The following is a 19,736-nucleotide window of genomic DNA, read 5'->3' as shown; positions in this document are numbered from 1 at the left end:
GCCCTTGAGCTCAGACTGTATACTGTACTGTATACTGTAAGTCGCTTCGGATAAAGGCGTCTGCAGCAGACAACAATTGGCCACTGTGTCTGCTGGGTGGGAAAAGACCGGACTAAGTGGGTGGACTCTTCAAACGCTGTGCAGAAAGCATGGGTGAAAAGAAGGGGTCCGCTAGGACTGCGCACGTTTTGTCGGAGCAGCAACATACCCTAAAAAATCTCTCACTCATTGCTTTCTTAACCGCTTATCCAGTCAGGGTCGTGGGCGGGTGCTCTCAGCTTTTCAATGGGCGCAAGGCACACAGTAACACCCTGGACAGGGCCAATTTAAGGGTAGGGTGGCACGGTGGCTCGATGGGTAGCACTGACGCCTCACAGCAAGAAAGTCCTGGGTTCGGTACCCAGGTGGGGCGGTTCAGGTCCTTTCTGTGTGGAGTTTGCATGTTCTCCCCGTGTCTGCGTGGGTTTTCTCCGGGAGCTCCGGTTTCCTCCCACAGTCCAAAAACATGCAGTCAGGTTAAATGGAGACACTGAATTGCCCTATAGGTGAATGTGTGTATGTGTGTGTGTATATACAGTGTATCACAAAAGTGAGTACACCCCTCACATTTCTGCAGATATTTAAGTATATCTTTTCATGGGACAACACTGACAAAATGACACTTTGACACAATGAAAAGTAGTCTGTGTGCAGCTTATATAACAGTGTAAATTTATTCTTCCCTCAAAATAACTCAACATACAGCCATTAATGTCTAAACCACCGGCAACAAAAGTGAGTACACCCCTAAGAGACTACACCCCTAAATGTCCAAATTGAGCACTGCTTGTCATTTTCCCTCCAAAATGTCATGTGATTTGTCAGTGTTTCTAGGTCTCAGGTGTGCATAGGGAGCAGGTGTGTTCAATTTAGTAGTACAGCTCTCACACTCTCTCATACTGGTCACTGAAAGTTCCAACATGGCACCTCATGGCAAAGAACTCTCTGAGGATCTTAAAAGACGAATTGTTGCGCTACATGAAGATGGCCAAGGCTACAAGAAGATTGCCAACACCCTGAAACTGAGCTGCAGCACAGTGGCCAAGATCATCCAGCGTTTTAAAAGAGCAGGGTCCACTCAGAACAGACCTCGCGTTGGTCGTCCAAAGAAGCTGAGTGCACGTGCTCAGCGTCACATCCAACTGCTGTCTTTGAAAGATAGGCGCAGGAGTGCTGTCAGCATTGCTGCAGAGATTGAAAAGGTGGGGGGTCAGCCTGTCAGTGCTCAGACCATACACCGCACACTACATCAAATTGGTCTGCATGGCTGTCACCCCAGAAGGAAGCCTCTTCTGAAGTCTCTACACAAGAAAGCCCGCAAACAGTTTGCTGAAGACATGTCAACAAAGGACATGGATTACTGGAACCATGTCCTATGGTCTGATTAGACCAAGATTAATTTGTTTGGTTCAGATGGTCTCAAGCATGTGTGGCGGCAATCAGGTGAGGAGTACAAAGATAAGTGTGTCATGCCTACAGTCAAGCATGGTGGTGGGAATGCCATGGTCTGGGGCTGCATGAGTGCAGCAGGTGTTGGGGAGTTACATTTCATTGAGGGACACATGAACTCCAATATGTACTGTGAAATACTGAAGCAGAGCATGATCCCCTCCCTCCGGAAACTGGGTCGCAGGGCAGTGTTCCAGCATGATAATGACCCCAAACACACCTCTAAGACGACCACTGCTTTATTGAAGAGGCTGAGGGTAAAGGTGATGGACTGGCCAAGCATGTCTCCAGACCTAAACCCAATAGAACATCTTTGGGGCATCCTCAAGCGGAAGGTGGAGGAGCGCAAAGTCTCGAATATCCGCCAGCTCCGTGATGTCGTCATGGAGGAGTGGAAAAGCATTCCAGTGGCAACCTGTGAAGCTCTGGTAAACTCCATGCCCAGGAGAGTTAAGGCAGTTCTGGGAAATAATGGTGGCCACACAAAATATTGACACTTCAGGAACTTTCACTAAGGGGTGTACTCACTTTTGTTGCCGGTGGTTTAGACATTAATGGCTGTATATTGAGTTATTTTGAGGGAAGAATAAATTTACACTGTTATATAAGCTGCACACAGACTACTTTTCATTGTGTCAAAGTGTCATTTTGTCAGTGTTGTCCCATGAAAAGATATACTTAAATATCTGCAGAAATGTGAGGGGTGTACTCACTTTTGTGATACACTGTATGTGGGTCAAAGACGAGACGTAACTTTTTAGTGTCCCCACTTGATAAATAATATACAATTATATTAATATAAGTGGATATACCTTCAATCTACTCCATTTGTACATCTTTACTGAAACCTAAAGTAATTTTTACGGAAAATGTATGATTTTTGAAAAAATAACCCTTGTAACCCCCAAAATGTCATTCAGTGCAACGGTCCCCCTACCTCTTTAAGTAATAAAACATTAAGAAAAAACGAATTAATCTTAAGTAAAACTTAAAATTTACTGCTTTGGCATAATTGTACAAATGTCATGTGTGACATATTAAATAATATTCAATCAGATGTGTTTTTTAATATTAATAATATTCAGGATACTTTCAGTCCCCATTTTCCCAATCTTCAGTTGTCATTCAGTACAACGTTAATAAAAAGCCTTATTTTAATATGCGATCAAGCTACTGCAGTCATGTGACCAATTATAACAACAAAAGAAGACTCCTGGGGACCCTTCAGCACACACACGAGGTCAATGCATTTTAACATTATTTGATAAAAATGTTTTTTTACTGACATAGTACATTAAAGAACAAAACTGAGTGTCATTCAGTACAACACAGAAAACGTAATATTACGGTTAATCTTGTAAACAAACAAGGTTATTAACATCTAAATGTGAATATGTGTAGAAATGTCTTTGAGCTAAGGTCAATGTTAGCTTTTGCTAACCACTGGGATAACTGTAAAATGTGCTAAAGTAAAATTTCTGTCATTCAGTACAACAACAGTCATTCAGTGCAACAGAATTTCGCTGTTGCACTAAATTGACAATGACATTGTTATACTGACTTTATAATGTTTTAAAATTATTTTTAAATATTAAAACCACTTTTTTCCATTCTAGTCTTCCTTAATAAGAGCAGTAATTACAATGAATATTAATAATTATGTTTTTGATGAAGTGGTCCCTGAGATTTTGTTATAGTCAAGTACGATGACCTGCCATTCGTTGGGCAGGAACTGCTGTCTGTAGGAGATGAGGTGCAAGTTAGCTGCATGCTACAAAATTGAAACAGAAATTCCTTTGTGTGGCCAAATCCACCTGATGAAATTTACTACCTTAAGTCTGATGTCAAAATCATAATCGCAGAACCAAAGCCATGTACAGCAAGAACCTCGAGGTTAACAACAAAAGACTGGAAAACATTTGTTCAGTTCATGAAATAAAATGCGACTTCAAATGGTTTTCACGGCTGAATGAATTTAGATTTACTGCAGCAACTTTTTCACGTGTTATGACACAAATTCCACACTTCCACACTGTTCTGGTGCCTTACAAGTTGTTATGATGGCTTCATTAGTTATGTTTTTCATTGCCTTACTTTTTTCATGATGTAGTAATATTATAACACATACTTGCCACTGGTGTGGCATATTTTCATTCTACTACTGCTACTTTAATCAATAAAGAACTTAAAAACAAATTAAGTCATGAATATTCTGATGTAACAGGATAATTTGGAATATGTCATTCAGTGCAACATAAAATCATCATACAGTGCAACAAAAACATTTGCTTAAAATAACTGTAATAAGTAATTATTATATATTTTTTTCATGTGAATGCAAGAGAGTCCAGGCCTGCTTCATAGAAAACAGAGTTTGATTAGGTTTCAAATAGAATAGAATGTGTAGCAAAAACATCTTGTATACAAATAAACAAAATCCCAAGATGCATTAGAGTACAAACAATGCACAGAAAATTCAAAACAGAGTAAGTACAGTTTCTTCTGAGGTTTTAAATCTTTTGTAAGAGATATACTAAACTTATACATTTGAAATGGCTAAGATTGTTCCTTGTGTGTGTATTTTGTCATAAATTAGTCGTTGCACTGAATGACATTTTTGTGCCCTTGTTGTGTGTCAACAACACTAAAACTATCAAATAAGCAAAATGCTGAGAAACAAAATACATATTTACATAGGTGACACATTTGTGCACGATATTAAATGAAAAAATTATACAATTTAACCATTTTATTTTTTTGGTACTTGGAACACCCTATTCGTCTTTCACCCACGTGTGTCTGCCTTGCGATGGACTGGCGCCCCGTCCAGGGTGTTACTTTGTGCCTTGCGCCAATTGAAAAGCTGGGATAGGTTCCCCCCCCCCCAGGACCGTGATTGGATAAGCGGTAAAACCACTGTGGGAGAGGTTTCCTAAAGATTTTGGACTGTGTCTGTGGGAGTTTGTGCTCATTCAGTCAAAAGCGCATTTGTGTGGTCAGACTTGTTACTGACTTGAGGTCAGGGCTCCTCAAACCACTGGCGTTTCTCCATAACATTAAAACCACCTCCTTGTTTCTACACTCACTGTCCATTTTATCAGCTCCACTTACCACATAGGAGCACTTTGTAGTTCTACAATTACTGACTGTAGTCCATCTGTTTCTCTGCATGTTTTGTTACCCCCCTTTCATGCTGTTCTTCAATGGTCAGGACCCCCACAGGACCACTACAGAGCAGGTATTATTTAGGTGTTGGATCATTCTCAGCACTGCAGTGACACTGACATGGTGGTGGTGTGTTAGTGTGTGTTGTGCTGGTATGAGTGGATGAGACACAGCAGCGCTGCTGGAGTTTTTAAACACCTCACTGTCACTGCTGGACTGAGAATAGTCCACCAATCAAAAATATCCAGACGACAGCGCCCTGTGGGCAGCGTCCTGTGACCACTGATGCAGGTCTACAAGATGACCGACTCAACCAGCAGCAATAGATGAGCGATCGTCTCTGACTTTACATCTACAAGGTGGACCTAGGTAGGAGTGTCTAATAGAGTGGACAGTGAGTGGACACAGTATTTAAAAACTCCAGCACTCATACCAGCACAACACACACTAACACACCACCACCATGTCAGTGTCACTTTGGTGCTGAGGATGATCCACCACCCAAATAATACCTGCTCTGTGGTGGTCCTGTGGGGGTCCTGACCATTGAAGAACAGGATGAAAGCAGGCTTAAAAAAACAGATAGACTACAGTCAGTAATTGTAGAACTACAAAGTGCTTCTTAATGGTAAGTGAAGCTGATAAAATGGCACAGCAGAGGCTGGATTTGATCCGACAATCTTCCAATTGATACAGATCTTCTAATTTTGCATTCTGTATAATTGCACTCTGCCCTGTATGTGTTAGTTATCAATCCACACACACACACACACATCAAAAGCACATATTTGTACGTTGCATCATGTTTGGATATGATAGCGCTGGCCCGACCGGCCTCTTCCACCGTGCAGAAGAGCGGCTTGCGCTCTTTCATGCGCCCTTCGTTCTGGCCTCCTGAAGCATCCTGAACTTTTGATGACTGTATCTGCTTTAACCATTAAGCATTCCCTCCGACGACGGTCTTTCAAGCCGTTCCAAATCCTGAACCGCTTCCCCAGCTGTCTGAGAGCTTTAACTGCAGCATGATTTAAAGCCCGTCTAAAAACGCAACATAAACATTTTTTATTCTCGGTGGACACCATGAAGATGATGTTAGTCTGATGTCATTATTCAACACCGTAAAATCATAATGGATCCCTCAGAAAAAGAGATCTATCGAGGGTGCAAACACAGTCATTAAAACACAGTAACTCATGTTGACCTCCACTCCACACGCCCCCGCCGACACCTGTGCAGTAGCCGACTGCATCTTTTCACCTGCACTGGCTCAGATTTGCGCATGGAGAGTTATGAGGAATCCCCTCCGGCATCCACCCTACAAATGTGCCAATCATTGTTCATGTAGGTGCCCAGCCTGCCAGGAGCAGAGCTGAGATTCGTACTCACAAGTTTGAGATGTTGTGCTAGCGTATTTTACCACTGTGCCGCCTGAGTGTTGTGACCGAAGAGAAGTACGTATTTCAGACTGTTGTTGTGAAAGTGATTCTCACATTATTACTATGTTCTTGACTGGTGCACATATTCATTTGGCTGCAGCCTGACTGACGTCCACGCTGTGTACACAAACAATGTGTCAAATATCATTGGATTAAACTCAACTCTTAGAAAAGCAGCTTTAAAGGCATTTATTCATCATTCAGTACCTTTTACTAAGAGTATAATCTTGGGGGTGTTTTGTCTGGCCATATCTATGACACAAGGCAGGAACACACCCTGAACAGGGTGTCAATTCATGACAGAGTAACATATACAGTGTATCACAAAAGTGAGTACACCCCTCACATTTCTGCAAATATTTCATTATATCTTTTCATGGGACAACACTATAGACATGAAACTTGGATATAACTTAGAGTAGTCAGTGTACAACTTGTATAGCAGTGTAGATTTACTGTCTTCTGAAAATAACTCAACACACAGCCATTAATGTCTAAATAGCTGGCAACATAAGTGAGTGCACCCCACAGTGAACATGTCCAAATTGTGCCCAAATGTGTCGTTGTCCCTCCCTGGTGTCATGTGTCAAGGTCCCAGGTGTAAATGGGGAGCAGGGCTGTTAAATTTGGTTTTTTGGGTACAATTCTCTCATACTGGCCACTGGATATTCAACATGGCACCTCATGGCAAAGAACTCTCTGAGGATGTGAGAAATAGAATTGTTGCTCTCCACAAAGATGGCCTGGGCTATAAGAAGATTGCTAACACCCTGAAACTGAGCTACAGCATGGTGGCCAAGGTCATACAGCGGTTTTCCAGGACAGGTTCCACTCGGAACAGGCTTCGCCAGGGTCGACCAAAGAAGTTGAGTCCACGTGTTCGGCATCATATCCAGAGGTTGGCTTTAAAAAATAGACACATGAGTGCTGCCAGCATTGCTGCAGAGGTTGAAGACGTGGGAGGTCAGCCTGTCAGTGCTCAGACCATACGCCGCACACTGCATCAACTCGGTCTGCATGGTCGTCATCCCAGAAGGAAGCTGACGCACAAGAAAGCCCGCAAACAGTTTGCTGAAGACAAGCAGTCCAAGAACATGGATTACTGGAATGCCCTGTGGTCTGACGAGACCAAGATAAACTTGTTTGGCTCAGATGGTGTCCAGCATGTGTGGCGGCGCTCTGGTGAGAAGTACCAAGACAACTGTATCTTGCCTACAGTCAAGCATGGTGGTGGTAGCATCATGGTCTTGGGCTGCATGAGTGTTGCTGGCAAAAAAAAAGAGGAAATTCTGAACGCGCTTGAACGCGCACACGGTGTGCAGCGCTGACTAAACGTGGATCTAAACGTATATCTGGAAAACCCAGCCGTTACTAAATAATGCTAGTAGATCGTTCTGTAGTAGGAGGGGGTGTTTGAGGAAAGCAAAGGGGGGTCATCTGCCACTAAGCACCCCTCACACGTCCCACACGTCCACGATAAGATGAACGGCTGAAGATCCGAGCTGTTCGAGCAAACCTGGAACTACAGAGCTGCGTTCACGTCCTCCTGAATCTGCCGTTTCACGCGTTCTCCAATGCGCATGTGATTGTTATTGCAGATCTTTGACAGGCGTTAGGACGATTTGCAGTAACGATCAGCAGTAAGGCGTAATTCCACACCGCGTGTTCGTAGGTGGTACACGGAGGAATCAGCAGTGCAAGAGAAAGGAAAGAAATCAGCCCTTAACATGACCATGTCTGTCCCGGAGAGGATCTCAGAGTCCGGGGGGAAAGAGGAAGAAAGCGAGGATGAAAGTGAAATCCTGGAGGAAAGCCCGTGTGGTCGCTGGCAGAAGAGAAAGGAGCAGGTATGGCATCTTTTTATTGCATTTATCTGCTGAGCAATTTATTTATACCCCAAATGATTATGTGACTGCATATCAAATCATTGCATGATCACAAATATATTGATTAACTGGGAGCAGGATGCACAGGGACCCTGGACAGTGTGCCCACCCAAAGCATGGCACCTCACATTCACCCATTCTTTTATACAGTTACTCACACCAAAAGGCATTAATAGTAGCCAACATTACAACAGTGCTGCAAGATCATATGTGTAACACCAATGTTTAGTGTAGCTGTAAAGTATGCAATTGATTTAATGAGTTTAACTGCAACCCCAAATCAGAAAAAGTTGGGACAGCATGGAAAATGCAAATAATAATAAAAAAAACACAGCGTTTCTAACATTTACTTTGACTTTTATTTCATTGCAGACAGGATGAACCTGAGATGTTTCATGTTTTGTTATTAATAAACATCCATTCCTGCATTTCAGACCTGCAACACATTCCAAAAAAAGTTGGGACGGTTGGGACGGTAAAGCATTTACCACTTTGTGATGTTGCCGTTCCTTTTCACAACACTTAAAAGACATTTTGGCATGGCTGTGGAAAGACATGGCTTTGGAAAAAAGAGGGTACGGGTACTGGACTGACCTGCCTGCAGTCCTGACCTGTCCCCAACAGAGAACGTGTGGAGAATTTTGAAATGAAAAATGCCACAACGACGACCCCGTACCGTTGCACATCTTGAGACGTGTTTGTAGGAAGAATGGGACAAAATAAAACCTGAAGCACTAAATCGCTTGCTTTCCTCTGTGCCAAAATGTATTTTAAGTGTTGTGAGAAGGAATGGCAACATTACAAAGTGGTAAATGCTTTACCGTCCCAACTTTTTTGGAATGTGTTGCAGGCCTGAAATGCAGGAATGGATGTTTATTAATAAATGAAATGAAGTTGAGCAGATAAAACATGAAATATCTCAGGTTCATCCTGTCTGAAATGAAATAAAAGTCAAAGTAAATGTAAGAAACTCTTTTTTGATTTGGGATTGTATAAAGAGGGTTTGCTTTGCCTTGCTTGCTGTGTAACAGCAATATTTAGGGTAGTTGTTAGTTATTATTTCATTTCAGACAGGATGAACCTGAGATATTTCATGTTTTATCTGCTCAACTTCATTTCATTTATTAATAAACATCCATTCCTGCATTTCAGACCTGCAACACATTCCAAAAAAAGTTGGGACGGTAAAGCATTTACCACTTTGTAATGCTGCCATTCCTTTTCACCACACTTAAAATATGTTTTGGCACCGAGGAGACCAAGTGATTTAGTGTTTCAGCTTTTATTTTGTCTCATTGTTCCTGCAAACACGTCTTAAGTACAGTACAGGGTCGTCATTGTGGCATTTTTTTCAGAATCAGAATCTTTTATTCGCCAAGTAGCAGATGTACAAGGAATTTCTTAAATAATAAAAAGTTACACTATATCTAAACGTATAATAAACAATAAACAATGTAGCAGCAGCATGAACAGTACAACATCAGGCAAAGTGTGCAGTGAGGATGTACAGTACGGTACACTGACAGAGAAAGTAAAAAAAATAGAAAAGGCATATATACTGTATATATATATATACAGTGTATCACAAAAGTGTATCACATTTCTGCAAATATTTTATTATATCTTTTCATGGGACAACACTATAGACATGAAACTTGGATATAACTTAGAGTAGTCAGTGTACAGCTTGTATAGCAGTGTAGATTTACTGTCTTCTGAAAATAACTCAACACACAGCCATTAATGTCTAAATAGCTGGCAACATAAGTGAGTACACCCCACAGTGAACATGTCGAAATTGTGCCCAAATGTGTCGTTGTCCCTCCCTGGTGTCATGTGTCAAGGTCCCAGGTGTAAATGGGGAGCAGGGCTGTTAAATTTGGTGTTTTGGGTACAATTCTCTCATACTGGCCACTGGATATTCAACATGGCACCTCATGGCAAAGAACTCTCTGAGGATGTGAGAAATAGAATTGTTGCTCTCCACAAAGATGGCCTAGGCTATAAGAAGATTGCTAACACCCTGAAACTGAGCTACAGCATGGTGGCCAAGGTCATACAGCGGTTTTCCAGGACAGGTTCTACTCGGAACAGGCTTCGCCAGGGTCGACCAAAGAAGTTGAGTCCACGTGTTCGGCGTCATATCCAGAGGTTGGCTTTAAAAAATAGACACATGAGTGCTGCCAGCATTGCTGCAGAGGTTGAAGACGTGGGAGGTCAGCCTGTCAGTGCTCAGACCATACGCCGCACACTGCATCAACTCGGTCTGCATGGTCGTCATCCCAGAAGGAAGCTGACGCACAAGAAAGCCCGCAAACAGTTTGCTGAAGACAAGCAGTCCAAGAACATGGATTACTGGAATGCCCTGTGGTCTGACGAGACCAAGATAAACTTGTTTGGCTCAGATGGTGTCCAGCATGTGTGGCGGCGCCCTGGTGAGAAGTACCAAGACAACTGTATCTTGCCTACAGTCAAGCATGGTGGTGGTAGCATCATGGTCTTGGGCTGCATGAGTGTTGCTGGCACTGGGGAGCTACAGTTCATTGAGGGAAACATGAATTCCAACATGTACTGTGACATTCTGAAACAGAGCATGATCCCCTCCCTTCGAAAACTGGGCCTCATGGCAGTTTTCCAACAGGATAACGACCCCAAACACAACCTCCAAGATGACAACTGCCTTGCTGAGGAAGCTGAAGGTAAAGGTGATGGACTAAACCCAATTGAGCACCTGTGGCGCATCCTCAAGTGGAAGGTGGAGGAGTTTAAGGTGTCTAACATCCACCAGCTCCGTGATGTCATCATGGAGGAGTGGAAGAGGATTCCAGTAGCAACCTGTGCAGCTCTGGTGAATTCCATGCCCAGGAGGGTTAAGGCAGTGCTGGATAATAATGGTGGTCACACAAAATATTGACACTGGGCACAATTTGGACATGTTCACTGTGGGGTGTACTCACTTATGTTGCCAGCCATTTAGACATTAATGGCTGTGTGTTGAGTTATTTTCAGAAGACAGTAAATCTACACTGCTATACAAGCTGTACACTGACTACTCTAAGTTATATCCAAGTTTCATGTCTATAGTGCTGTCCCATGAAAAGATATAATGAAATATTTGCAGAAATGTGAGGGGTGTACTCACTTTTGTGATACACTGTACATACTTACTTACTCACTCACTTACTCACTCACTTACTTACTCTCTTACTCACTCACTTACTCAATTACTAACTTACTTACTTAATTACTCACTCACCCACTCACTCATTTACTTACTTATTTACTTACTTACTTACTTACTGCTTTCACCCTGTTCTTCAATGGTCAGGAGCTCCACAGGACCACTACAGAGCAGGTATTATTTAGGTGGTGGACACTGCAGTGACACTGACATGGTGGTGGTGTGTTAGTGTGTGTTGTGCTGGTATGAGTGGATCAGACACAGCAGCGCTGCTGGAGTTTTTAAACACCGTGTCCACTCACTGTCCACTCTATTAGACACTCCTACCTAGTTGGTCCACCTTGTAGATGTAAAGTCAGAGACGATCGCTCATCTATTGCTGCTGTTTGAGTTGGTCATCTTCTAGACCTTCATCAGTGGTCACAGGACGCTGCCCACGGGGCACTGTTGGCTGGATATATTTTTGGTTGTTGGACTATTCTCAGTCCAGCAGGGACAGTGAGGTGTTGAAAAACTCCAGCAGCGCTGCTGTGTCTTATCCACTCATGCCAGCACAGTACACACTAACACACCACCACCATGTCAGTGTCACTGCAGTGCTGAGAATGATCCACTCACTCACTGACTTACAGACTTACTTACTTTTTTAGACCTTTAGGTAAATTAAAGAAGCTAATATAACACCTGAGTGTTTTTTAGGAGGTTGTAGGAAACCAGAGGACCTAAAAGAAAACTCCCATATACACTAAGAGAACATGCAAAACATCTGACTAGACCAGGATTGAAGCCTAATCTCTTAGACACTTTGCAGATTTTAGTAAGCCATTAATACGTATTATTAGAAATATGTTTCAGCCTCACAAAACATGCCAACAGGTGGACTGACTGACGTCTGAGGGATCGGAGATCACGTGTGTTCAGCTTAGGCTTGCGCCCTTGCCCTTTAAGCTCTGTAATTCCTCCAGATTTCTTGAATCTTTTAATAATATTATGTACTGTAGATGGAGAAATACGCCTGTTGTGGAAACAGCTTATGTACGAAATCATGATTACAATACAATCACCTGTTGACATCACCTTATGTAATGATGACAAACTGAACTCACATGTAGGTGGTGTCAGGCTCCAGGCAGCGTATGATCATGGAGATGGTGTTGAGCGGATCAGGGATCTCTCCCAGCATCACACATGGAGATTTAGCCCCTGACAGGATGTCATCCACAAAGCTCAGCATGGTCTCTATAAAAAAAGAGCAAACAGGTAAAATGATGCATATAAAATGTTTGGTAGTTACTTATTTGCTTCAAAGAGATTTAAACCATGGGTTCAGTTATTGGACTGTCAAATATGATTAATGATGCTCATACGAGGCCACACAGCCTTAAATATGCTCTGGGTTTGAAGACCATTGAATACACATGCTGGGATGAGTTAATGCTTTTTCCAGCGGTCAGCCTCAAAATGCTTTAATCCTACCTGCTTAGATAAACCAACACTTAAGACATCAAAATATAAAACCACGCACAACGCAAATGACAAATTCTCCACTTTTCTCATGCATAAATGTAAGAAATAAACACGGAAATCTTCTGCTTTTGACATTTACAAAGCGATTTTTCTGTATTAATGTGAACCGAGTGCCTCAAAGTGTCCGAAAATTCCAAAATAAAGAGTCAACACAGCTTTACAGGTATTTTTATGAAGCTAAAGACGAGTCTGTTTGTTTAGCTGGTTGGCTTGCGTCATCTGACCGGGAGACAGGAGCTCCGGTTTGGCTTGCATGCGGGAGAAAAAACCTTTTCTGTGGACTCGGGGGAAATCTGTTAAAAGGTGACGGTGTCTTGCAGCCAGGACACTTGAAAGCCTCCGGCTTGGAAAAGCCCCAGTGGTCCTGGGTATGCTAAAAACAGGATTTCAGGTGCCAGGATAAACCTGAAAGAGGAAAAGACTGTGTGTGCTGGTGTGGGTACACGCTGTCTCTAGCTTATACTAAAAAAATGAGAGAACCTGATGCTGAAAGTGAGTTAGCAGGGTCAGAGAGTTTTGGGCTGAAATTATTTGTTTTATTATGTATGTTATTATATATTATTTATTACTATTATTATTAGTGGTAGTTATATTTATTTTTTATTTATATTAAATTCTTTCTATTTTTTATTATATTTATTCATTGTATTAATATATTTATTTATTTTTTATTTAAAATATATTAAATATTATCATATTATTTTTCTAGTTATTTATTTTAAGTATTTGTTATTATTTATGTTTATGTATTTTTATTTATATTATTATACACTGTTATTTATACATTTTATATACACATAAAATATTTTCTATTTATTCATTTATTTATTATATTTATATATTATTATTATCATTTGTTTTATTTCTTGTTTTATTTGTTTTATTTGTCATTTAGTTAATATAAAAGATATTTAAAGCCACTTGGATAAGCCAAAAAATATTTATTTATTACATTTCTATATTTATTTTTTAATATATTATATTATCATAATATTTTTCTAGTTTTTTATTTATTATATGTATTTATTATTATTTATGTTTATGTATTTTTTTTATAATATATTATATATTGTTATTTAAAAATTGTATATACATATATATATATATATATATATATATATATATATATATATATATATATATATATAATTTGTCTATTTATTTATTTATTTATTTATTTATTATATTTATATATTATTATTATTATTTTATTATTATTACTATTTATTTTATTTATTATTATTTGTTTTATTTGTCTTTTAGTTAATATATAAAAGATGATATTTAAAGCCAATTATTATTTATTTTTTAATTTAAAATATATTATATTATCAAATTATTTTTTGTTATTTATTTATTATATGTATTTATTATTATTTATGTTTAGTTTTTTTTTTTTATAAAATATTATATATTGTATGTATATATTTATAAATTTTATATACATATAAATATATAATATATAAAATTACCTATTCATTTATTTATTATATTTATATCAATTATTATGATTATTTTTATATTTATTTATGATAATTTGTTTTATTTGTCATTTAGTTAATATAAAAGATAATATTTAAAGCCACTTGGATAAGCCAAAATTTTTTTTTAATTTAAAATATATTATATTATCACATTATTATTTGGGATTTTTTTATTATATGTATTTATTATTATCTATGGTTATGTATTTTTATTTATTATATATTATATATTGTTATTTATAAATTTTATATACATATATAATATTTCTATTTATTCCATTATTTTTTATATTTATATATTAGTATTATTATTTGTTTTGTTTATTATAATTAGTTGTATTTGTAATTTAGTTAATATAAAAGATGATATTTAAAGCCACTTGGATAAGCCAAAAAAGCAGATTTTGCTTTTGTTTACATTTCGTTTATTTTTTGCATGTTTTAGCAAAGCTGTATATATTTTTTAATTTGGTACACACAACGACACCAATACAAATGGCTTTTACACTTTCACCCATATATTTTACACTTTACTGGGTGTACAATGTACAATATGAGCTCCCAAGTCATGGCATGTCGATTGGACTGAGCTTAAAATCGCAGTTGGTGGCAGCAAACAGACAATTCAAATGTGCATTGCCAGTTCTCAGCAACACATGCAATTTCCAAAGCTGCACAGTCTGTCTGGCTTAGGAGAGCTGCAATCAAATGTACTTTCAGTAATCCCGGGTATGACTGGGATTGGTCCCAGGTGTAATTTCTCTGAACTATGAAAATCCTCTTATGCTCAGCTACAACTTCAAATTATTATAGTGCTTGCAAAGCATTATACTGTCACCCCGCTTCCTCTTCTTCCACACATTTATGCGATTAATGCAACCTGTACTGACACTGTTGAGTAGATAATCGTGCCTTGACATGTGCTATGTATTTTTGGGAATGATATACACTGATCAGCCATAACATTAAAACCACCTCCTTGTTTCTACACTCACTGTCCATTTTATCAGCTCCACTTTGTAGTTCTACAATTACTGACTGTAGTCCATCTGTTTCTCTGCATGCTTTGTTAGCCCCCTTTTATGCTGTTCTTCAATGGTCAGGACCCCCACAGGACCACTACAGAGCAGGTATTATTTAGGTGGTGGATCATTCTCAGCACTGCAGTGACACTGACATGGTGGTGGTGTGTCAGTGTGTGTTGTGCTGGTACGAGTGGATCAGACAAAGCAGCGCTGCTGGAGTTTTTAAACACCTCACTGTCACTGCTGGACTGAGAATAGTCCACCAACCAAAAACATCCAGCCAACAGCGCCCCGTGGGCAGCGTCCTGTGACCACTGATGAAGGTCTAGAAGATGACCAACTCAAACAGCAGCAATAGATGAGCGATCGTCTCTGACTTTACATCTACAAGGTGGACCAACTAGGTAGGAGTGTCTAGTGAGTGAACACGGTATTTCAAAACTCCAGCAGCGCTGCTGTGTCTGATCCACTCATACCAGTACAACACACACTAACACACCACCATGTCAGTGTCACAGCAGTGCTGAGAATGATCCACCACCCAAATAATACTGCTGTAGTGATCCTGTGGTGGTCCTGACCATTGAAGAACAGCATGAAAGGGGGCTAACAAAGCATGCAGAGAAACAGATGGACTACAGTCAGTAATTGTAGAGCTACAAAGTGCTTCTATAAAGACTCCATATAGGGTTTAAGTCCTGGATATTTTCACATCTTTCCATATGTCCCCCTGCATTAAAATGTTAATGAGTAACAGTTGAGAGGGATACAGAGAGAGAGAAGGAAAATGCTTGCCAGAGGAGAACCCTAGCCTGAACACACACATAGAAGTTCTTTTGTTCTTTCATAAACAGGTACACATTTCGTTACAACTGCCAAATTCCACACACATCACACGAGCACCTCCTGGTCCGAAGTACTGGCAGTTTTACCAATTTCATTAAGCAGCAACTTTTTCGGTACCAGCAGACTTGGCAGCGTTACTAAGACTCAACAAATAACATCTGGACTTTCTTGTCTGGTTAGATGAGCAAACAGTAAAAATGATGGATAACAACAGTTTGTGGTACATCGAATTCTGGCGTGAGCTCAAATCTGAATGATTAACAGATTCAAAATCCCATGTGGATCATCTGCAGAAATAAAAAGTACAAAGAGGAAAAAAAAAACACAATGTAAATGACATAGGGGTGGAAGGAATTGAGAAATCTGCTTTAGACAATTATTGATAATCAAATTTAATACTTTATATTTTTTTACGCAATCAATAAAAGCATGACTGAGAGTGTAACATCATTCACGTCAAGCCATCATTGCTTTGTGATGGTGGCTGCACAGAGAGGTAAGCTTTCTCCAATCCCCTGTCTTGTGACCCCCGATAATGCAGCCCCCAGTACATCACTGACAATTTTTAAACAAATGCGATCATCTTACTATGGCTCACAATGCCAGAGGCAGCACATGGCACTAGCTGTCCATACATTCTATAAAAAAAACTTATGAAATAAATACTTATTAATAAATAACCTAGTACACATTGTAACATGGCTCAGCTGTACTATGAGTTCGGCAGTAGTTCACATGGAAGTTATTTTTTTTCTGCTTGTGGCTGGCACAAGGGCCCGTAAGCAATAATTCGCTCCAGGTGAAAGTTTTCTATATATATCATGGTTTCCCACTTTCAGACTTGCCAGCTCCTTTAATGGCAAACCTGCTTTCCTCTGAAACTGTGATACCTAACTGCTTGTCTGGTCCGTTTTTCTGCTGTTTTTTTTTTTGCAATTGCATCACGCTTTCTCTCCACTAATGCCGATCCCTGCTCTGATTGAGGAGAATGAAGCTAACCCATGCCCCTCCGACACGTGGGCAGCAGCCGTATGCATCTTTTCACCTGCACTAGGCGAGTATGGATCAGTGCAGGCGCTTGTGCAGGCGCCATCAATCATCCAGCAGAGGTCGTAGTTGCATCAGTTACGAGGAGACCCTATCTGACTTACTACTACCCCACCCCTACAGTGTTGTTCATATGGGTTGTTCACATGGCCGTTCAGCCCAGCCGGATGTCAGAGCTGAGGTTCAATACGATGTATTCGAGATCTCAGCTCCGGTGTGCTAGCATGTGTTTTTAACCGCTGTGCCACCTGAGCGGCGTTTTTGCTGGTTTCTTTCTGGGAACTCTCTCAGTGTCGCTGTGTTTTTGGGCCATAAGACAACCACCCTGGGAGAGAACGTCTACCCCAAAGGCAGTGTGACGTCCCTGCCTGTAGATCCATGTTATTTCTTAATCCATTGCTGGTCTCAACTGGCTTTAAGGGTTTCCTATCCTTTCTCATTTTCCAAAGACCGGATTGTTGCAGATGATCCAGAGCAGCCATCATATTGTGACAACCAGTTCTCAGTTTTGCATCTCTGTTCTACCCACTTTCTATGTTGTGGGCTGCGATTGTTTCTGTCTTTCTTTCATTCTGTTATTTTGGCCACCTGATTTTATTTGTAATTGTTCCCTTTTTCATTGGTGGCTTTTTACCCAAAGTATTGCGTTGAGGTTCTGCTTGCTATTCTTGCAGGTAGGGGCTTCACCTTATGCCCCTCGTAAGGCAAGGTCCGTCCCGTTCCAACATGACCCTGACCAGGATAAAGCAGTAATAAAAAAAAAAATAAAAAAAAGAAGCCTTATGTTAACCATGTCCAGAAGCGGCGTCGACTTTTCTGGGCTCGGAGGCATCTAGGATGGACCATAACACAGTGGAAACGTGTATTGTGGTCAGATGAATCTTTTTGGGAAAAAATGGACGCAGTGTGCTCCGGACCAAAGACAAGATTTCTGAGTGACGTCAAGGTCAAGTTGATATGATGTGGATAGTGTTTCTTCAGAACATTCTGCCTTTTGTTTTGGGTTTCAGACTTCGTAATGACTTGTTCATTATTCCTCTAATTGTATCCATTCATCCCGCTGTTGGTTGTCCTCTTCCTCTTTTATCTTCAACTCTTCCTAGCATAATTGTCTTTTCCATTGATCTGATTATTCTCATAATGTACCCAAAAGATATATTGTGAGCTTCCAGTAAGAGTTTGGTTTGAATTGGTTGAGGATCCAATTGTTTTTTCTTGTTTGTCATGCAAGGTACTCTTCAAGTATTCACCAACAGTTCAATGGCACTGTGGTAGACAGGTAGTCTTCATATCTTGCTTGCTATTAAGCTGTCCATCACTTTGACATATCCGTTAATGGTAAAGTCAGTGACGTTTGTGTTCCCATCTCTTCCCTCTGTTCTTTAACTTTCCTGATAAGAGCCTTCAGGTCCTGATTTTCATGCTATGAGTGGTATCATCTGCATATCAAAGGTCATTGATGTTTCTTCCACCAATCTTTAATCCTCAATCATCTTCCTTCAGTCCTGCTTCTCTCATTAAGTGTTCAGAGTACAAGTGGAGCAGGACTGGTGACAGGATTGGTAATTCCTTTGCCAGTGTTTGTCCATTTTCTGTCAGGACTGTGACTTGTCAAACAGAGTAGAGATTCTTTATAAGAATGATGATATGCTCTGGTGTTCCCATCTTTCGGAGGACATTCTATAATTTTCTGTCATCAATGCAATCAAAGGCTTTGCTGTAATTTATGAAGCACATGTTGGCTGCCTTGATAAATTCCTGTTAAGATATATCTGTGATATCTCTTGTTCCTCTGGCTTTTCTGAATCCTGATTGCACATCTGGCAGTTCTCTGTCAATGTAAGGCACGAGTCTGGCCAAAGTTTGGACACTTATTGTGTTTCTTTTACAATCCCAAATCAAATAAAATAAAAATGCAGTGTTCCTTACATTTACTTTGACTTTTATTTGATTGCAGACAGGATGAACCTGAGATATTTCATGTTTTATCTGGTGAACTTCATTCCATTTATTAATTTTAGGTCTGCAACAAAAAAAGCTCCAAAAAAAGTTGGGATGGGGGCAATTTAGGGCTAGTTAAGAGGTAAAAAAACTAAATAATGATGTGATTCCAAACAGGTGATTGTAATCATGGTCTGGTACAAAAGCAGCATCCAGGAAAGGCTGAGTCTTTAAGCAAAGATGATCAGAGGATCTCCTTTGTCAACAAATGTGTAAGAAAATGATTGAAATGTTTAGGGATTTGCATATTTCTCCCTCTACAGTGCATAATATCATTAAACCATTCAAGGAATCAGGAGGAATTTCAGTGCGCCACTCAACAATAGCTAATATAACCACATGGGTGAGGGATTACTTTGGTAAACCTTTATCAAGCACTACAATACAGAGTTACATGCACAAATGCTACTTAAAACCTTACTGTGCAAAAAAGAAGCCTCATGTTAACCATGTCCAGAAGCGGCATCGACTTCTCTGGGTGCGGAGGCATCTAGGATGGACCATCACACAGTGGAAACGTGTATTGTGGTCAGATGAATCACCATTCCATGGCTTTTTTGGAAAAAATGGATGTCGTGTGCTCCGGACCAAAGAGGAAAAGGACCGTCCAGACTGTTATCAGGAACAAGTCCAAAAGTCAGGGTCTGTCA

General features: G+C 40.1%; 1 protein-coding gene across 4 annotated transcripts in view; it reads right to left on the bottom strand.

The window, feature by feature from the left end:
- The window catches only part of astn1 (astrotactin 1), a 427,949-nt gene that overhangs the window by 12,566 nt on the left and 395,647 nt on the right, over window positions 1-19,736 (bottom strand). For all 4 annotated transcript variants that reach the window (XM_062993914.1, XM_062993915.1, XM_062993916.1 and 1 more), the window contains one exon: window positions 12,263-12,395. In XM_062993914.1, the coding sequence (XP_062849984.1) occupies window positions 12,263-12,395 (133 nt within the window). The remainder of the gene's footprint in view (window positions 1-12,262; window positions 12,396-19,736) is intronic.

This window comes from Trichomycterus rosablanca, chromosome 4, assembly GCF_030014385.1.
Source record: "Trichomycterus rosablanca isolate fTriRos1 chromosome 4, fTriRos1.hap1, whole genome shotgun sequence".
Classification (NCBI taxonomy): Eukaryota; Metazoa; Chordata; class Actinopteri; order Siluriformes; family Trichomycteridae; genus Trichomycterus; species Trichomycterus rosablanca.
This window is presented reverse-complemented; position numbering and strand designations above follow the sequence as displayed.